This window comes from Corapipo altera, unplaced genomic scaffold, assembly GCF_003945725.1.
Source record: "Corapipo altera isolate COAL_440 unplaced genomic scaffold, ASM394572v1 79, whole genome shotgun sequence".
Lineage (NCBI taxonomy): Eukaryota > Metazoa > Chordata > Aves > Passeriformes > Pipridae > Corapipo > Corapipo altera.
The window spans coordinates 361,404-379,383 of record NW_020884927.1 but is presented as its reverse complement, the minus strand read 5'-3'; the positions used below and the strand labels follow the sequence as shown (position 1 = coordinate 379,383).

General features: G+C 51.4%; 1 protein-coding gene across 1 annotated transcript in view; it reads right to left on the bottom strand.

The window, feature by feature from the left end:
• The window catches only part of PAPPA2 (pappalysin 2), an 88,770-nt gene that overhangs the window by 11,705 nt on the left and 59,085 nt on the right, over positions 1 to 17,980 (bottom strand). Inside the window, exons 17-21 of the mRNA XM_027658350.1 lie at positions 15,562 to 15,775; positions 9,001 to 9,169; positions 8,158 to 8,290; positions 6,955 to 7,064; positions 4,256 to 4,327 (exon numbers count right to left, since the gene is read on the bottom strand). Coding sequence (XP_027514151.1) covers positions 4,256 to 4,327; positions 6,955 to 7,064; positions 8,158 to 8,290; positions 9,001 to 9,169; positions 15,562 to 15,775 — 698 coding nt within the window. The remainder of the gene's footprint in view (positions 1 to 4,255; positions 4,328 to 6,954; positions 7,065 to 8,157; positions 8,291 to 9,000; positions 9,170 to 15,561; positions 15,776 to 17,980) is intronic.

Genomic DNA, 17,980 nt, shown 5'->3' with positions numbered 1-17,980 from the left:
GTGTTTTACGACCGTGATAACATGACCAGCAGCACGCACGAGGGCAGCGAGACCTTGTCCTCATGCAGGGAAGACCTGAGAAATTCCCAGCAGCTCATGCTCCCACCAGCATTCTGGCATGGCCCATCTTCACCCAGGGTGTGAGGCAGAGAGCTCAAGCCAAGGTCCCTTCCAATTGACCCTTTGCTACGTGTATGTAATGATGACATGAAGCAGGAGGTGGGGATGAGGTTAGCACGTTGTACAATTTGTTGGCTGCCCAAAACCCCTGCCCAGCATTGTCTCTGATCCCTGCAAGAGCAGCCTGCCTTCCTCTGAGTGCATTGGAGCAGCACAGCAGTGGTTACCCCACCCTGTGAATAACACTGGGTAGGCACGATGATGATAAAGTACGTGAACTTTTGCACCTAAACCACAGCCACAACATGAACCACAGGAGTCCCTGTGGTGGGAGGCAGAGGGGTGCAGGGATAGGGTGTTGCACAGAGTAGGAGGTGCTCTATAACAGCCATGGCCAGGCAGACTATTTTGGACCACGGCAGGAATAGTCCAAGGGAGCAACTTGGATTGATGTACTGACTGATTGTTGACTTCTCCTCTGAAGTCAATGGCCTCAGTTGCTTTAGGGTACAGGAAGAGGATTTATCAGAGGTGGTCACCTGGGAATGGCTAAGGAGAATGTGCCCCAGATACCACAAACCCCTCCCTCATGGTGGCTGAACACACCACCAGGACCAAAACCACCTCCTCCCATCGCATGGTGGGGAGGAGGGGTTTCTCTCCTCCTCCACTCCCCTCTCCCCACAGCCCCAAGCCCCCTCCCTTGGTGCCACCATCTGTTTTTCTACTGATGGCAGGGGACGAGATGTTCCGCTGGCCCTCGAGAGGCGAAGCGCGCTCGGCACTAACTCGTATTCCTGATGGGCTCCTGGAAGGGTTTGCATCCCTCCCTCCCTCCCTCCCTCGCCAAAATATGTGCCTTGCTGTTCCTGCACTGGGGAACTTGGCAAGGCACAGCGAGAGACAGGGAGGCAGATGGACGACCAGATTAATGGAAAGAGAAGGGAGGTGGGGAGAGCAGTGAGAGGGATGAGCAGGCAGGCTGATCCACCGCCAGCGTAGGATAACGATGAGCGAGAGTCCTTCTAATGCCACTGCATGGTGACCTGGACTTTCCAATGCAAGGCAGAGTTCCAGCTGGGGCTGGGAAGGTTGAGCCTTGGCTACTTCTCCCATGCCCCGGCCTGAAGTGACTCCACTAGGGACAGACGGTACAAGCTGCCAGGTGGCCTGGATTTCTCTTATGTAGGGTTGTTCCCCTCACTGAGGCATCCAGAAGAGAAAGCTTCCTGATCCAACACACACTTGGCAGTCAATGGGGAGACAACGGAATCTCCAAGGGGTGACTCAGACCTGAGGTGAGATGGACAGTCCATTGGAATAGCATTTTCACTGCCCAGTGGATGGCAGAGTCTGAGCTCTTAAAGGAGGTGTCTCCATTGAGGGATTCCTGTGAAACGAGGAGGAACCTGGGACTGAGATGTCCCGTGGACATGTCCAGTGAAGCTGAACCATGTGAGGTGGGGGGGCACCATGCAGTGAGGACGGATTACAGGTTGTATTCCATCTCTGCTCTACTTCCTCTGTCTGATATGTCTTCTCCCACATCCCCCAACAGATTGGGTTCCAAGTGAAATGGTCACAAGGATGGGGGCAGGAGAGGAATAGGAATGAGGATGGAAGCCAGCACAGATGAGGTGGAAACAACATTCAGGGCATTTTCTGTGGTCAAATGGGGAGATTGATAACAGCTCCCTTCTTCCCATGCCAAGTAGCAGCTTCCAGAGCAATACTTTGAACGAGACACTTTTGGTAAGAGTTATTCTTTTTGGCAAGACAACGACTACTGTAAAACACAAGTTAAAAAAAAAAAAAGTTGTCTAGGAAGATTTGCGTTATTGGTTCAACCTTAACAATTTGCAGCACTGTAGGAGGAAACACAATGAAAAGAATAATCAGACATGCATGGGAGAGGTGAGGAGGAGGAGGAGAACAGGGATGAGGAGGAGGCTGCAAGCTGTATGAAAAAGGGGAGCATCAGGGTGAAAGAAACTATCTGAGGATGAATCTTCATTAGTGTTACAGCGAGTGACTGTGACCTTAAAAATAGGCCTGCACTGATGAAACTGCTAACAAGGAAGAAGGCACTGTTCCACAGAGGGGGATCAAGATATCTAACAAATAGCTAGATGACCTGAAGGACTAGAGAGAGAAACAAGATGACATTCGCTCATATAAAACTGAAGTGCAACCTCTTGTACTGATGGCAAAACATCTGCTGTTAGCCTGGCACTCATCAGCTGGAAACAAAGGAGGTAGAGAAAGATCTGGGTGTACTTGCTGACCTCAGGATATCTGAGCTGCCAGACTGGTGCAACTGCAGGAACAACAGATATAGTCCTGTGTCCCATCAAAAGAGATGTTTCCAGCACAAGGAAGCTTTGTACAGGGCTTTAGTGAGACCTCAGATGGAAGAACATGTACTGACTGCTTGGTCATTCCTGATGAAATATTAATTGAAAGCAGAAAAAGCATTAAAAAGTCCACAGAGGTGATGGAGAGCATGGGCTCTCTCCATCTTCTAGTGGGACAGATTTTGTCTTGCTTAACCTCCTGTATGCCAAGAGTGCTGCCTAGAACTGCTTTCTAAGAATAGGGAGTGACCAGCAAACAGGAAGAGAAAGAGGTCATGTTGGCCATGACCATGTTTGGGTGGCTGATGAGAAGACAGTAACTGTTATGGTGAGATGTTGGGACTTCAAGCAGTCAGTGTCCTTCTCTCACACACACAAATAAGCTAGCATTTTTAATCATTCCCTACAGGAACTCTCACTGAAGACACAGACCCAAGATGAGGAGCAGGTACTACAGAGGAGGAAACACAGGTCAGTCTGGTGTACCTGACCATAAGGGAGCACCAGCTTTCTTTCCCCTGAGCCACATAGGAAGGGAAGAAGGAGTACCTCACACCCCATCTGCTTATTTTTTGGAAGGACCAACTCCCAGAGAGCACAAGGCGAAGTTCTCCCTTGCTCGCAGAGCCACCACAGAGATGATTACCACAACCATCTGGGCTGCTCTTCCACATAAGCCATCCCACTTCAAATACGTTACTCCAGATCTGAGCTAAAAGATGTGGTTTAGAAGACCTGGAGCTCCCAAAACGCTGGAGGATCCATCACTACCCTCTGGTACTCAATCACCAAACACCTCTCTAGCACACAGCACCTCATTCCCCTACTCCTTCTGCCTGTGTCTTGCAGCAGACACACACAACACAGTCATGAGTCCGGGAAATAACTGCTGCACCTTCTGTAGACCATGAGGTTTCCTTCCTGGGGACATGCCCCCTGCAGCATTGCCCTTTCTCCCACACTTCAGTCGACAAAGAGCTGAGCTAGGCAGAACCGGGGAGCAAAAGCAATCACTCGCATTAAAATGAGCACATAAAAAAATATAATCAGCAAAACCCAAAGCTATTTTTGGTGTGCAAACTCCATTTACATTTTCCTTTTTGGTAAAAATCCCAAATTTTCAGCATACAACATTCCAAAATTCCCCCACTTTTTCCTTTTATCCTCAATCATAATAACAACTAGTGCTTGACAAAGACTGCCTATTTTTAATTTCCTTTGCGAACCGACTCCAGGCTGCCTATGATTTTCTCCTGCCTGGTCATTATTCAAAGCAAAATCAGTGGCTAACCAATTTCTGCAAGGAATTCTTTGTCTGCAGATTCTTCAGGAGCAGTTTGTTTTGCATGTACAAGGCTGGAAATCCTGGTTGTTTGGGTTGGACGCGTGAGTCACACAGGGCTTTTCTGGACCCATGTTACTCTAGAACTGCGGTTCTGGTTAAGGAAATATTCCAGCTTGGAGTCAGCTCGGGCTTTTGGGGGATACCCCTTGCCAGTGAAATCCTTTTGCTAGAATATTCTTCCCGGGCTGGCCAAGAAGCAGGCAGGCAAGGAAATGGGTTATTGTGCAGCTCTTGCTCCCCAGCATCACCCTTGGCTGTGGGGAGACCGTACCCAAGGACACTTCCTCTTTTATCTCCACTCATCCAGCAAGACCTGGCCCAGCTCAGAGCAAACACGAGGGCAAAGCCATCTGGCTTTGTGCTGGAGCAAGTCTTCATTGCCAGGAGCTCTCCTGCAAGGAGCAGGCAGCTCGTGCTGGGGACGGGGAGGGCTTACCTCGCACGACTGGATGCAGTGGATGGCGGAGGGGTCGGGGTACCACCGCAGCCTGCCCGTGCACACAATGTTCTGGGAGGGAAGGAGAAGAGAGCTGTTAGGAGAGTTGGCACAGGGAGGGAAACAGCCACCAGTGCTTCCTGGAGCTAGAGGGTCTCCTACAACACTGCATTGCTCACTGTTCTGTGGGGTAGAACAGCAGTTATACCCCCCCCAGGACTGTCACTGCACCCTTTGAGGCCCAACAAACCCTGGGCACCTGTAGCTGGATCACCCACTAACAAGGGTGTGTTGCTCAAGGCAGAGGCCACACACACCCCCACACCCCCACATACACGTGTGTGGATATGCAGATGCATATTGGTTTGACTTGGTCTTGGAGGTCTTCTCCAACCTTAACGATTCTATGTTTCTGTAGTGATACAAAACTGGAAAAGGACCAAGGGAGATGGCAGGGACCACCAGAGAAGCGGGTTTAGACGGCATTGCCACCACACGGTGTCTTGACTTGTCCACGTGCTGCTGCTGCAGAAACAATGACAGGTTGGAGTCTGCCAGCATCTCCCCGTGTAACGCTGGATTCACCAGCTTCTTGTTCATACAGGATGGGGGCTCAGCCAGTCGTCACTCGACATCAATGACCCACTGATGCCTGCTCAGGCTCCAAAAACTGCGTCCTGGAAGGACTCATCTCCCCAGACCTGACCTGGAGCAGATACACCAGACTCACGGTCACTCTGAGGTTCTCTCTGGTATTTACGAGGCACAAACTCAGCTGTTGCAGCCAGATGGACACAAGAGCAAGATGTGAAGGGCTCAGTTTCACGGCCCTGGAACACGCCGTCCCGCTCGTTCAGCTGGGGTTTGTGGGGAACACTCATGATTACACAGGGGGAAGAAAAGCCCCACCGCACATGCAATTTCCTCCTTGTAAAGCTCAGGCAGGCTTTGAAATCTGAGGCCCCATAAAACAGCGTCTGGCCTGTGAAAGTGTCCTAGGATGCCCTTCGCAGCACGGGAGTCACACAGAGGGGTAGGTATGTTCTCTCCCAGCCTCCTGTTTGACATCTGCAGTGGCAGGCAGACCAGCTCCAGCATTCCCAGGTGGCACAGCAGCTGGGGAGGGGGCAGCTGTGCCCACACAGAGCTGCTGCAGGTCCTTCCGCTGCATCTTTGGTCAGGACCATGATGGGGCTGGAGCAGGATGAGGTCCTGGTCATGCTCAGGTGGTGCAGGGAGGGCAGACCCAGGGAGAGCCATCCTGATGGGGCAGAGGCTGAGGATGCTGGCTGAGCTCACCAATTCCCACTCAGCCCAGAAGATCTGTGCATCCCAACCTCGTTGGGGTGGTTTGCATGTGGTTGTTGTGCAACTTGGATGCCATTTTAGCATACTCATACTAGTATACTCATATTCCAGGCTGGGAAATAAGGGCAGAGGGACAAACCTGCTCGGATGTGGGATGCAATGAATCAGACCTGAATGCAAAACAGGACTGTGCCCTCCCTGAGTGGCCTCTGCAGTTCCATGTGTTGTTCTCCTCACCTTCTCCATCACCTCGGGAGCACGGCAGCTCCCAGGACAGAAAACTGTTGGATACTTGGGGGACAAAGTGGGGACCAGAGACACAAGCCAGGGCAGAGAGGAAAACAAGACAGTCCAGGGAGAGAGAGCTCCTGGCAAGGGGCAGTGCTGCTTCTTAAAATAACGTCTCCTCTCCCTCCCCCTCCTCTCTGCAAAATGCCTCCCTTGCACGAAAGCCCACAGCGGTGGTGAAAGGGAAGCCGAACGCCACTGCCTCCATGGGCCAAGCCATCTGATCCCTCAAAGGCAAGGACTCCTTCCAAGGCTCGTGCTTAACCATCCCACAGAGCCCAGGCATCCTCACCCCCCCGGCAGCCGTCCGCCGTGGGTCTGATTCAGTAGTATCCACAGGCACGATGCTGGGCCTCCTGTGGGTTCCCAGGAGGAGGGGAGAGCGTTTGGATGGGAGCACTGGCTCCTGTGAAGGTTGTTTGCTTTTCTTTGTTCCACCTCCTTCCTTATGCATCTCGTTTTTATTTTAAGAAATATTACCCCGGCACAGCAGCTTTTTGGGAAAGTCGTGCCATGAGGATCCAAACTATTTGAGCTATTCGAGCTGCTTTGCCTACAAAGTGAGTAAGAGATGGGGAGGGAAAGGCTCCCCCGTTCCAGCAGCAGAGGCAAGCGGCTGGCCAGCGAGTCCTGGCAGCCAGGGATACCTTCCAGCTGACAGTGCCCTGCCTCCTCCTTGGCAGGGAGATGCCTGCCTGGGCTTGCATCTCTGCTGCCAGGTAACTGGGGACCCAGGCTCCTCACACCGTGCCAGGGGCAGCTTTTGCTCTCCCGGCACACTGGCTGACAATAAACAGCAGCTTAGCAGGTTTAGGCACACAGCACGTCCTGAAAAATCCGCGGGATTCTTGCAGTAAAATTCATTTATTGTGGTATCCTACAAGTCCTTGAAAGCTGGCTTGGGAGCTGGTAACTTATGCTGAACTTTGGTATGGGAGAGCAGGAGGCTGTGCAGTAGCATCCACTGCTTGTCTTTCCAAGTCTTACCCTTCTTCACCCAAGGCAAAAATATTTTTGGTTTAAAACACCAGATAGAGAGGAGGGGGGCTGCTCTCCATACTGCCAGCAACTCCCTTGTTAGAGGAATCCATCTCTCCTCTTACCTGGACTCTGGTGGGTTGCAGCCGGTGATCCATTGTCTCAGCAGTGACATTTTTGGGCAGTATGACGGGGTCACTGGGAGGGATGACACAGGAGGGTGTGCACACAGCACCTGGGGGAGGAGAGAGCCTTGAGGACCAAACCAGGAACCAGGAAATGATGTTTTACAGGAGGGCACCAACTCAGATTTCAGGCTCCTCACTGAGGGTACTGACAGATGTAGAGGGGACCCTTTTCCTCCCAACCTGGAATAGCAATTCCTTCTCCAAATCTTGAACTATCCAAAAGCCTGCAGGAGTTGTGCTCAATTCCCTTCTCCCATATGAGAGGAAAACCGAACACAACCTAAGAGACAGATTCACAGTTGGTCATGGGACCCAGCATGAAGATAAGTCTGGTCTGGATGCTATGGGATGTTTGTTGACATACTAGGAAGCATCTTTCATAGTTTCTCTGCCATGCAGAATTCCCACTGCCTTCCCATGATGAATAAAAGCTGCAAAAACCATCTTGGAAAATCAGGTAGATCTCAGCCTTAACCCCAGCCTGGCATCAGATCTGTCCAAAGCTCAACCTTAGCAGTCCCTGCCATTACATAGACTCGCCTCAGCCTGGTTTGATCAGACTGGGATGACTGCTGTGTTTAGTTCAGAGTGATGCATCCCCTGTCCAAGGGGATGCCAGACAAGATACAACAACTGTGCCTGAGCATTGCAGCTTTTCCTGAAAGCATAAAGTGATCCAACTCCCGCAGAAAGAAACGGATGATGTGGTCCCTCATCTGGTGAAAGTGCCCTGTTACACACAGTTGTCACTGCAGCTTCTGTGGCTTTTATCTAGGACCTGTCACATTAACCCTGCAAACATCAGCAGCAGTAGCAAGCGGAGAGACCTCAGCTGGGATGGAGGGCTACAGATCAGGAAAATTACTGTAAAGGGTTGGGTTTGCCCAAGAGACAAGCCCCTGCTGCTTCTGAAAGGAGAGAGCTTATGCTGGAGCCAGCTTTAACATTGTGTCTTGGCCATGAGTACAGTCAGGACATGAACAAGGCTAAAGCTATCCCCGTTGAAGAGAAAACAGGATATTTGTCACGGGTTTAATGGGGATTGGTAAAAGAAGAAGAGTCACCGTGACCTTCAGCTCTCTGGGAGCCCTGAGAAAACCACAAAGCTTGGTTTTCTGTTTGGCTTTCACGTGCCCTCACCTATTCCATGCCCCTGCTCACACTTGTACTCCACAAAGTTCAGCTCCGGGGGTGGAGGGCAGGTGCCCCACAAGCTCTCACACAGTCTGAACTCCTCTGTCCACGAGCCTTCCTTGGTGCAGACGATGGGAACCTGGAAAGCAGAGGGAGAGCAGACAGGGTCACTGCCCGCAGCAGCCGAGCTTGGCCTGCCTGGGCACTGCCCAGCTCCAGGGGGACACAATGCAAGGACACCCCTCCTGCCAGGGCAGTCCAGAGGGAAGTTCCCCAGAGCAGCTGAATTGCAGCCATCTGATCCAGCCTGTGTGTACTGACCAGAAAGCCAATTGTTTTCCAGCTGCTGCCGGATCCCACCAGAAGGATCCAACCACACTTCTTTTGACAAGGCTCTTTCTGTGCGTTGGATGAGGCACCAGGGTGGAAGAGCTGGCAGGCAGCAGCCTCCAACCTCAGGGAAGCTCCTTGGTGAGCACATCTGTTGCAGCAAGGTTGCCCACCATCCCAGCTGAAAGCACTCACAGCAGCTCTCAAGACCCACTAGAGACCCTCTACTTAGGCTTTCTGACCCTTATCACCCAAGACAAGCTGACTTTCTTAGGACCACTGCTTTCCAGATAAGTCCCCAGGGAGCAGAAGAGCATTCCCGGGAAGTGGTGTACCCTGTGCCATGGCTGGAAGCCAGCAAGGAAAACTTTGGGCTTACAGGGCACCTGCTCATCGCTGGTACAAGGGAATTTGGCCTTTGGGATGGTCAAGCAGCTGCAGGGCCCGGGGAGCCCTGTGTTTTCCAGGTGCTCTGTAACACAAGGTGTGGCTGATCTCTGCCTCCCCCCAGACACTCACCTGCTGTCCCTGTGGCTCACAGTTGAGCACGCACTGGCTGTCCAGCTCAAAGCCCTGGGTACAGTTGTACATGCCCTCAAAAACAGGAGGTGGGGGCTCACACACCACGGGGACGCAGCGACCTTCTTCCCACTGCCCGCTCTCCAGGCACTGGATCTTCAGGAACTTCCTGGGGAAACACAGGCACGAGGCTGGGCTTCAGCACCACAAACACACACCACCTGGGCTGTACCAGGCATCCACAGACGTCAGGAGCAGCCTGAAGACTTTGCTCCTGGAGAACGATCAGACCTGCCATGTGTGGGGCTTTCCCTCACCAAACCACACCTCACCACAGGCAAGTCCTTCCAAAGGGGCAGTCCACACTTAACAAGGACCTCTTCTTCTCCTTATGGTACTTCCAAAGGGGCAGTCCACACCTAACAAGGACCTTTTCTTCTCCTTATTGAGGGGATTGCACTGATCTAGGAGTGCTGGACGCTTTTCCCTTGCACTCACCACCCCATTGCTCCCAGCTTCTCGTGGTGCCCCTGAACCATTCCTCTCCGCCTGGCAGCCCCTGTGGGTCCTGGGCTGCTTTGTCCCACAGCCAGTAGCTACATACTTTGCTGGATGGAGTTTGCCTCCACCAGTAAATCCTCTGGCCTGTGCCCAGCTACTCCTGAGGCTCTTCTTTGTACTCCAGCCAGATCTGTCAATCCCACTCTCGCCGAGGGGCTGCCGTGCCACAGCAGACCAATACCATCCTGTGCTGCTAAAACAGCCCAGGCACGAACTACTTGCCAAGAAAAGAAAGAAAGAAAAAGTCCAGGAGCGGAGCCCACCCGCTTTCCAGCCTCCCCTCCTTGGCAGCGATAGAGACACCACATCTTTTACACAGAGGCATCAAAACCGGTGAGGCATTGGGCTGGCCAGGGAATGCTCTTCCAGCAGAGGACATGTCAGCGCCCTGATGGGCTTTACCTGAGCCAGAGCCCATTGCTCCATCCTTAATAAGGCTTTTCCCCCACTCCTGTCCTTCTTTACTAGACAGCCTGCTCCAGCTGCCAGCCCCTGCCCTCTCTCACCCTAGGTGCCAGCAGGCTGGGCTCCAGGCGCCGCGTTACGGAGTTTATAGCGTGCCACAGGTATGTGGAGTGGGGTAACTGGGTTAGAGAAACACCTGGGGGGAAGAATTAAACTGCCCCTTGTTTCAAGAGGCAGCAGACAGTGTGTGGGGCCACCTATGTACCTCCCAACACGCGGTGCAGGGTCACACAGCCTGGAGCAGCACCTGCACCCCTCTGCCAGGCCTGAGGCAGGAGCTGGTACCCATCCCCATCACACTTCTGCTGGGAATTCCTGGATGTGAAATTTTTTAGCTTTTTGAAGCACTCTCCTATTTTAAAATATTTGCAGCTCCCTTCTGCCTTCAGGAATTAGGGATCTGTTTTTCCTGAAGAGCATATAAAGTGATGATGGTTCCTGCCTAGGTGAATGTGGGGTCCAGCAGGTAACACAGAGGCAGGCAAGGTAGGGAATGGGATGCAGCAAGTCCGCTGTCAGAGCTCTGCACAAATCTTCCCACCAGCCCATGCCAGAAACAAGGATGGCCGTGGTTTGAGCACCTGAGCAGTGAGGGGTGCTGCAATATCACCCCGACAGCAGGAGCCTTGAACTGACTAAGGAAACTGCAACTACATAGTGTTTTGGAAGGCTGGTGAGGAGGAGTAAGTCTGGATCCCAGCGCAGGCATCTGTGGTTTTACTCCATTACTAATTTAACTTTCTTTGCTTGCCCTTCCCATGGGGATCATAGTCACTGCCTTCCAAAGATGTCCCCATCAGACCTTACCTCCTCCTCCCAAACCTGATTGAATGCTTTGCTCTGCCCAGCTTGAAACATGAGCAAAAGCACATGCCAAGAGGTACTAATCCATGTGGGATGTCCTTCTTGAACTTCCTGGTACTCAGGGTGTTATCCAGCTGTATGACTTGCAAGGGGTAAATCACTGGGGGTTATGGAGATAGGAGCAAACAGGTGGTGTGAAGTCTCACTGCAACAAGTGATGCCTTGGACACTAAGCAAACTCCTTGACAAACCAGGAGCATCCCAGCCACACGCTATTTCTCACTCCCCCACTGGCCACTGGGGTATAACTGATGAAGCCACTGCACCTCCCTGTTGCTCTCCAAATCGTGGTAGAGGCTCTCTGCCCGGGAAGACCTGAGCAGAAGGGCTGAGCACAAGAGGAGACGCGGTGGGAGCCGCAGTTTGCACAGGTGCAGGCCGTGGTTTGCAGCCCCATCATCCTCACCGGGGCTCCTCGTTTTGATGTGGGGCTGGAGTGACCCAGCACTGAGCACGGCCTCTCACACCTCTCCATGACCTCTACCTCCCTAGACCACCTTGCTGTGGAGGCTCACCCCACCCCCAGCATCCGTGCAGGGACTTCAAACACGGCTGGCCTGGGCTGACCCCGGGGCAGATGGTGGCGTGTGGGTACTGCCACACCTATGAAGTGAGCAGTTCACAGAAAAAGGGAAGGCAGAGGCTTTTAAAAAAAGTATGTACGTAAATACACACAACTTCATAGGAGCTTGAAATTTCCAGCCCACCCCCCTCCCCCCCAGCTTCTTCTGATCTGGGTTAGCGGCATTTCTTGAGGATTAACAAGGAAGCAGGAAAATTGGAGTCAATGCTTCACCCTCCAACCAGACACCTACTTGGTAGAGGAGGCAGGGAAGGCATCTGAGGCCAGTCAGGGCTGTATCTGAGGTGAAGGCATGAGTGCTCACCCAGCTCCAGGAACTGTGCATGCAGGAGCCTGGCAGGGATCCAGCCATCTCCTGAGGCAGCCAGTTTTGGGGGGACTAGATTTTCTGTACAGGAGTGGTGATAAACAAGCCTAAAACCTCCTCTCCCATGGCAGGAGACTGATATCCTCGAAAAGAATAGAGGGGACAGAGGGAGATTTGTTTGTAAATTGAAAGAAAGATGCACCAGGTTGTAGGGGACCCTCCAGTGCTGTGCTTCAAACAGCCTGGGCAACCTGGACTGTAAATCTTCATCAGAGACCTTAGAGGTGGAAGTAACAGGGGAGCCCAGATGACAGCCTGTGTTTTCTTTACCTGGCTGTTTGGCTCCCACACCTGTCCAGGTGTTTGCCTTCTATTTGGAAGGGGCCAGACATGGGCAGAGACAGTGAGCACCCCGTGCCTTTGTGCCCCCCACAGATGTGCCTGGTGCTCTGCTAAACTGGAATGCGCTTGGGGCAGGCTGTCCTGCTTGGCCTGCTCTGAACTTTGTTTTGCGCTAACTCCTTCCAGTCCCATTTTCTCCTCCAAGTTCTCCCACCTCCTCTTCCTCTTTCCTGGTCTCTGTAGTCTTTAAAAAGGGAGAGAAAGCAAAGAGGCTGACACCTCCATGAAAGCTCATCAGGGGGCTGTGCTCCATTGATCTCTGGTCAAAATGCAGGCTGAGACTTTAAAAGCTGCCTGAAAAGACCTGGGTGCCAGATTCTTCTTTGCCTCATTCCCTCAAGCTAGAAGAAGAGGCTCAACCCTTCACAAAGGCAGCTTTGAGATCCCCAATTCTCTTCTCTGCAGGGAATTATCCCACAATGGGCAAGTGAAATAAGCCCTCTGCAGGGTCTGACCTTTTTGGTCCCCAAATTGAGACCATGCTCTCAGCATTAAAGTGCTCCTCTAAAGTATCTCCTAGACATTATCATAGAATCATGGAATTGTTGTGGGATGGAAGGAACCTTAAAGATCATCTTATTCCAACCCTCCTGCTATGGACAGGGACACCTTCCACTGGGCCAGGTTACTCCAAACCCCATCCAACCTGGCTTTGTCTATTCCTGTTAGAGATCTGCTTCTCGTGGCACTTCATGGTGGAAGAAACAGGAAGAAAAATGAGGGAGTGATGCTCATTTTCCCCAAAGTACCTGACCCCTGACTTTCAGGCCAACACTTTTCAATGCTGCAGTTGTGGGTGATGCCAAACATTTCTCCCTGACAGTTCATGTCTTTATGTGATCCATGAGGTGGGTTGCTGCCTTTGAACAGATCCTGCCTAAATCCAGAGAGCTCCCATCACAAAGCACAAATGCATACGTTAAGTTCCCCTTGTTACCCTTACTTTGGGATTAGAAGTGAAATATTTTGGCAGCTGGAAACCTGCCTGTCACGTGGCTTCTCCAGGCTGAAAACACATTTCCTTTAGTCAAAGAATCTTTACCCTTCATGTCAGCATTGCCAGTCAGATGATGCTGCCAGCAGAAAGGCAGCAAATCTCTGTCAGGATCTTGATTACACAACAAGGATCTCTTGTTGACAAGCAGTGATTTCCCGAGGGCCTTTCCTCACCCAGGTTAATAGAGAAAAGCATATTCTCTGAGACAACAGATATTTCTCCGTCCCCTTGCTCTTCCACTTATGCTATGGGAAGTGAATTTCAACTATGATCTCATCACCTTCTAAGCGTCCCTACTGCTTCTCCAGAAAAATTCAACTAACAACACAGAAGTGAGGGAATTGCATGAACATCTGTGTCCAAGATCATCTTGGCTTGGACAGAGACAGCTGGATCCCACCCATGATTCAGGCCTGCATAAGGTGGGCACTGTAGTGCTACCACATGAGGAGCAAAGCTAGAGCAAGAAGAATAATTCAAAGGCAGTTTGACTATATTTCCAAGGCTGAGCTAGGTAGTGGGTATGAGGCATCTTCACTCAGTCATGGATCATGCCTGACTTTTGTTCAATTTATAGTACACAGAGTCTGGCTTCCCTGTGCCCATCAACACCTGTATGGCACTAAATCCTTTACCACGGCTCATGCTTGCTGGGTTGATGGACAACAGGGAGTCAATAGATCAAGAATTCAGTTTTCTGAACCCAGAAGGACAGTAGAAGTCCCTAAAACCTGATGTCCCAGTCATCAGCTCAGCCCCTGCTTGCATACCGGGAACCTGCACCCCACCAGTGCCAGTCACTTGCAGACCTTTCCATCACCTCACATTTTGCAAAACTGGCCTGATCAAAGAAAGAAACTTCTCACTCTGGCAGCTTCCATCCTCTCCCTGCCAGGGCTGAGACACCAGAAGGATTTCCAGCAATCCAGCAGCTGATTGGCCCAGTTACTGGGTAGTAGCTACTACACCATGCCAAGGGGTTTGTACTCGTGCTGAGTGTACATGCAGAGCTCCAGATGAGACCGTACAATGACATTTACACTTCTAAAAAGAGGTTTTTGCTTGGGATTAGGCCACTCACATAGGAGTTAGTCTGCACGATAAGAAAGCAATGCATTTTCTGTTTATGTGGTTTTTGTATTCCACCATCAGAGATGTCAGATGAAACAGCAGCAACAATAATAATAATAATAACAGCAAACGTGAAAATGTGATGTCAACAAACAATGCTATGAAAATGCAAACCACTTCACATAGTTTTCCTTGACTTGTCTCACAAGCTGCTCAGACCCATAGGGAACCTAATCACACATCAGAGGAGCCCCAGGATCTCCCAGAGGACATCCTTTTTACCAGCAGTTGCTGCAGCAGGACAGAGGTGGCCTAACTTTGCAAGCTCAGTCGATCTGTTTGCACGTCCAGTGCCTGAAGTGCCACAGGCATGCAAGCTGCTCTGCAGTTTGCAAAGCAGTCCATGTGATCACAGCCATAATCATCATTTGCTCAGCTCCCCTTGGCCCAAGAAATGCTCCTAACACTGTGAAAAGCTGTTTACAGAAACCACTTCCTTCATTACAAGGCAAGAAATTTGGCAACTGCCTCCCACTGCACAACAACCCTACCCCAGAGCAAAGTAGAGATGAAGTCTGCATCCAATTAAAACTGGAAGGGGGCATTAAACAATTAGCACATAATTACCTGATCTGGGCTAGAATCAAGACTCTGGGGAGGACCCAGCCAGTGCCAGGGAATCTTTAGTGACCAAACCCAGTGGGGACTTCGGCCGGAGGCATTGCAGACAAAATGCTGCTTTACCCCCCAGTGTCGCGATATTGGCTGAGCAGGGCTAGTGAACCACCAGGAATTTTTCCCCAAAGCATCGGGAAGAATCTTCTCCCATTGAAATACCAGTGCTAGAGATTAAATTTAGCCAAGAGGCGCAAGGGGGTAAAATGTTAACCCTGACAAAAGGCAGCCATTCGTTCTTACAGTGCCTTGTTCTATATTTCATCACTTTCAGGAAAGACAGAAGCTCTAGGAATCTTCTCGCACCTTGTTACATCTAATTACCTGGGAGTCTGCAAACACTTAATTTGGTGCTTGATTTTCCACCAAGTGACAAATACGTTGGAGGTGCACAGGAAAATTTGCATGTTTTGGGTTAAAGCACTTAACATACACAACAAGATTACACCTTGTTCACCTAAGCCAAGGAATGCCTCTTGCATTTCAAGAAATCTGTATGATCAGAGCAAGACGCTCTGCCTTCTACCTATCAGTTCAGCTCTTCAGGACTGTCAGTGCACCATCACCTCTGCTCCTTGCTCACACTGGGAGAAGAGGAGGAAGGAGGGAGTGGTAACAGACCTGCCACAGACTTACCTCTTGGGCTTGTCCACCGCGTTCTCAGCCACGTGGTATCCAGGCTTGCACTTGTAGCGACAGACCGAGCCCACGTCGTGGTTCCCCTGCAGGCACCGAGGGACCAGGAGCTTGGCGTTGGCCACGGCGGGCGGCGCGTCGCACTCCAGCTTGCAGTAGGCCTCGGGCAGCGACCAGAGACCGTCCTCCAGGCAGGTCAGCCACTCGTTCGTTCCTGACCCCAAAAAGAGAAGCAGTGTGTTGAGGTTACAGCTGAGCCAGGGATGGAGTCCTGCTGAGGAGAGCTCAGAGCAACCAGCAGAAGCCCTCGTTAGAGCATAAACTGGCACCAAAGGAGGCAACAAGCGTGAAGGCCGTGGACTTCATTGTCTGCTTGGTCCAGTTGTGGCAGAAAATACTTGAATGCAGACAGAAGTAGGGAAGGGCCAACATCTAGGGGACAGAGAAAGGATCTTGGTTCTGCAAAGCTCCCCAAAACTTTCCCTTGAACTTCCCCTCTCTGCCTTAGGTAGCCATCTGTGGGCCAGGGGCTTTTGTGTAGGACACCTATCTGTCATACTTACTTCAGCCCGCCTTCATTCTCCCCGACTTCATTCTCCCAAGCTTTTTGCAGCTTGTCCTTCCTCCCTTATCAAGCTGTAACATGTGCAGTGCAAGGTCACGGAACAGTCTGTGTTGGAAAGGACCTCTAAAGGCCATCTAGTCCAACACCCTCTACTAGATCAGGTAGCTCAGAGCCCCATCCAACCTCACTTTGAACGTTTCCATGGATGGGGTATCTACCACCTGTCTCAGCAACATGAGAGTCAGGAACGTGGAAAGTTCCAGGAGGATAGGCATGGGAGGCTTCACTGGTGTGACTGGGAATTCAAACCATCCATTATTAAAGATTACAGACCAACTCTTTGTTGTTGCTGGTAGACCCAGCTAGATGGGTGGCCAAAAATGCACAGATGCCTGCAGGAAGTGTCCAGGACTGCATCACCCACATGGTGTGGATGATGGATGGCTCCCTGGGAACTGCCGAGCAAGAGGAAAAGCTGAACTGGAGTGAATGGGACTCTTCCTACTGAGAGGTTTGGATCAGCAAGTTCCTGGTGCAGCCAGGCTGCTCCACAGTCCCTTCAAACATCACTTTCTTTTCACAGGATCACTGCTTTTGGACCGGAAGCAAGACCATATCTCCACTCAGTACTTTTGTTCCTGACAGGTCGGGTCATCCCCCACCTCCCAGTGCCACACAGCCATGTCATCCTTTCCTTGCCTATTCTTAGCATTTATTAGCCTTGAGAGCCCATAAGGACATGAGCCTTCGGGGAGAACAAGCATCGAGCACTTCCCTGCCTGGGCAGCTCAGCTGGACCTCTAAGAGTTTACCCACATGGCTCAGCAGCCTTGGCCAAGCACCTCCAGCTATCCTGTTGGAAGGGTGCTCCACTGAGGGGATGCCTTCCCACCAAGGGAGCCCATGGAAAACTTCCCAGTGACTTCAGTGGGAACAAGAGGCGGCTGTGAGTGAAAGATCAGATTAAAGCTCTGCCCTCAGCTGACCCACCCAAGGCAGCAGGCATCGGTTCATGCAGAATTTGGGCTGTTTAGATGCTGATGCTATCCTTTGATCAGCTCATTCTGGGGATCTGCCACCATCCTCTCTGTCATGAAATGAGACCTTAATTCCCTGCAGTTTTTGCTCCTTAGATTTAACTTTTTTCTTTTAAAAAAAAGTAAATGATTCTCATACGTTTTGGCTATAAATGTCTCCATAAAATAGGGCACCCATTAAAATGATTTGTTGTATGCGATTGTTCAGAGCAAAGGCGTTGGTGGAAACTCACAAAGTCCCAATGCTTGAAGCTGTCAAGGCAATTACTCCCGAAATCCCATCCAGCTCAGCCCTTGCACAGACAGGAACAGTAGCTCTCTTTCTCCAGCCTGGCTTAAAAACATTCCTGCGGCTATCGATGGAGTCGGCAGAATGAAAGCCAGGCCATGGTGTGTCTGGGGCACTGCTGTGTGTCTGGGTGGTGAACATCTCCCAGACTGCTCTGCAGCTGTGGGCATCAGTCTCTATGGCTTTATACAGCCCCAGGCCCCCTGAACCACAGGCTTCCCCACAGCCACCAGGCACCCAGCCACTTCTGGCTCTCTGAAGTCCTCTCTGTCTGTCCACACTGGCTGCCTGCATGTTTCTTGTCTCCCTCATCCCAATAATACTTGAGGCTGCTGGGCCTCACCAGCTATCAGGAGAAGACATTGCTATACCCCGAGGTGGATGGATAAGGGCTGCCAGCCAGGAGATGGGAGTCAGAGGGAATTATCCCCACACTGTGGTGTCTCTGCTCGAGGGGGATGGACACCCACCATTTTGGGAAGTAAGAGCCCACCTGGCTGGCAGAAGCCAGGATAAATGGGAAATTCC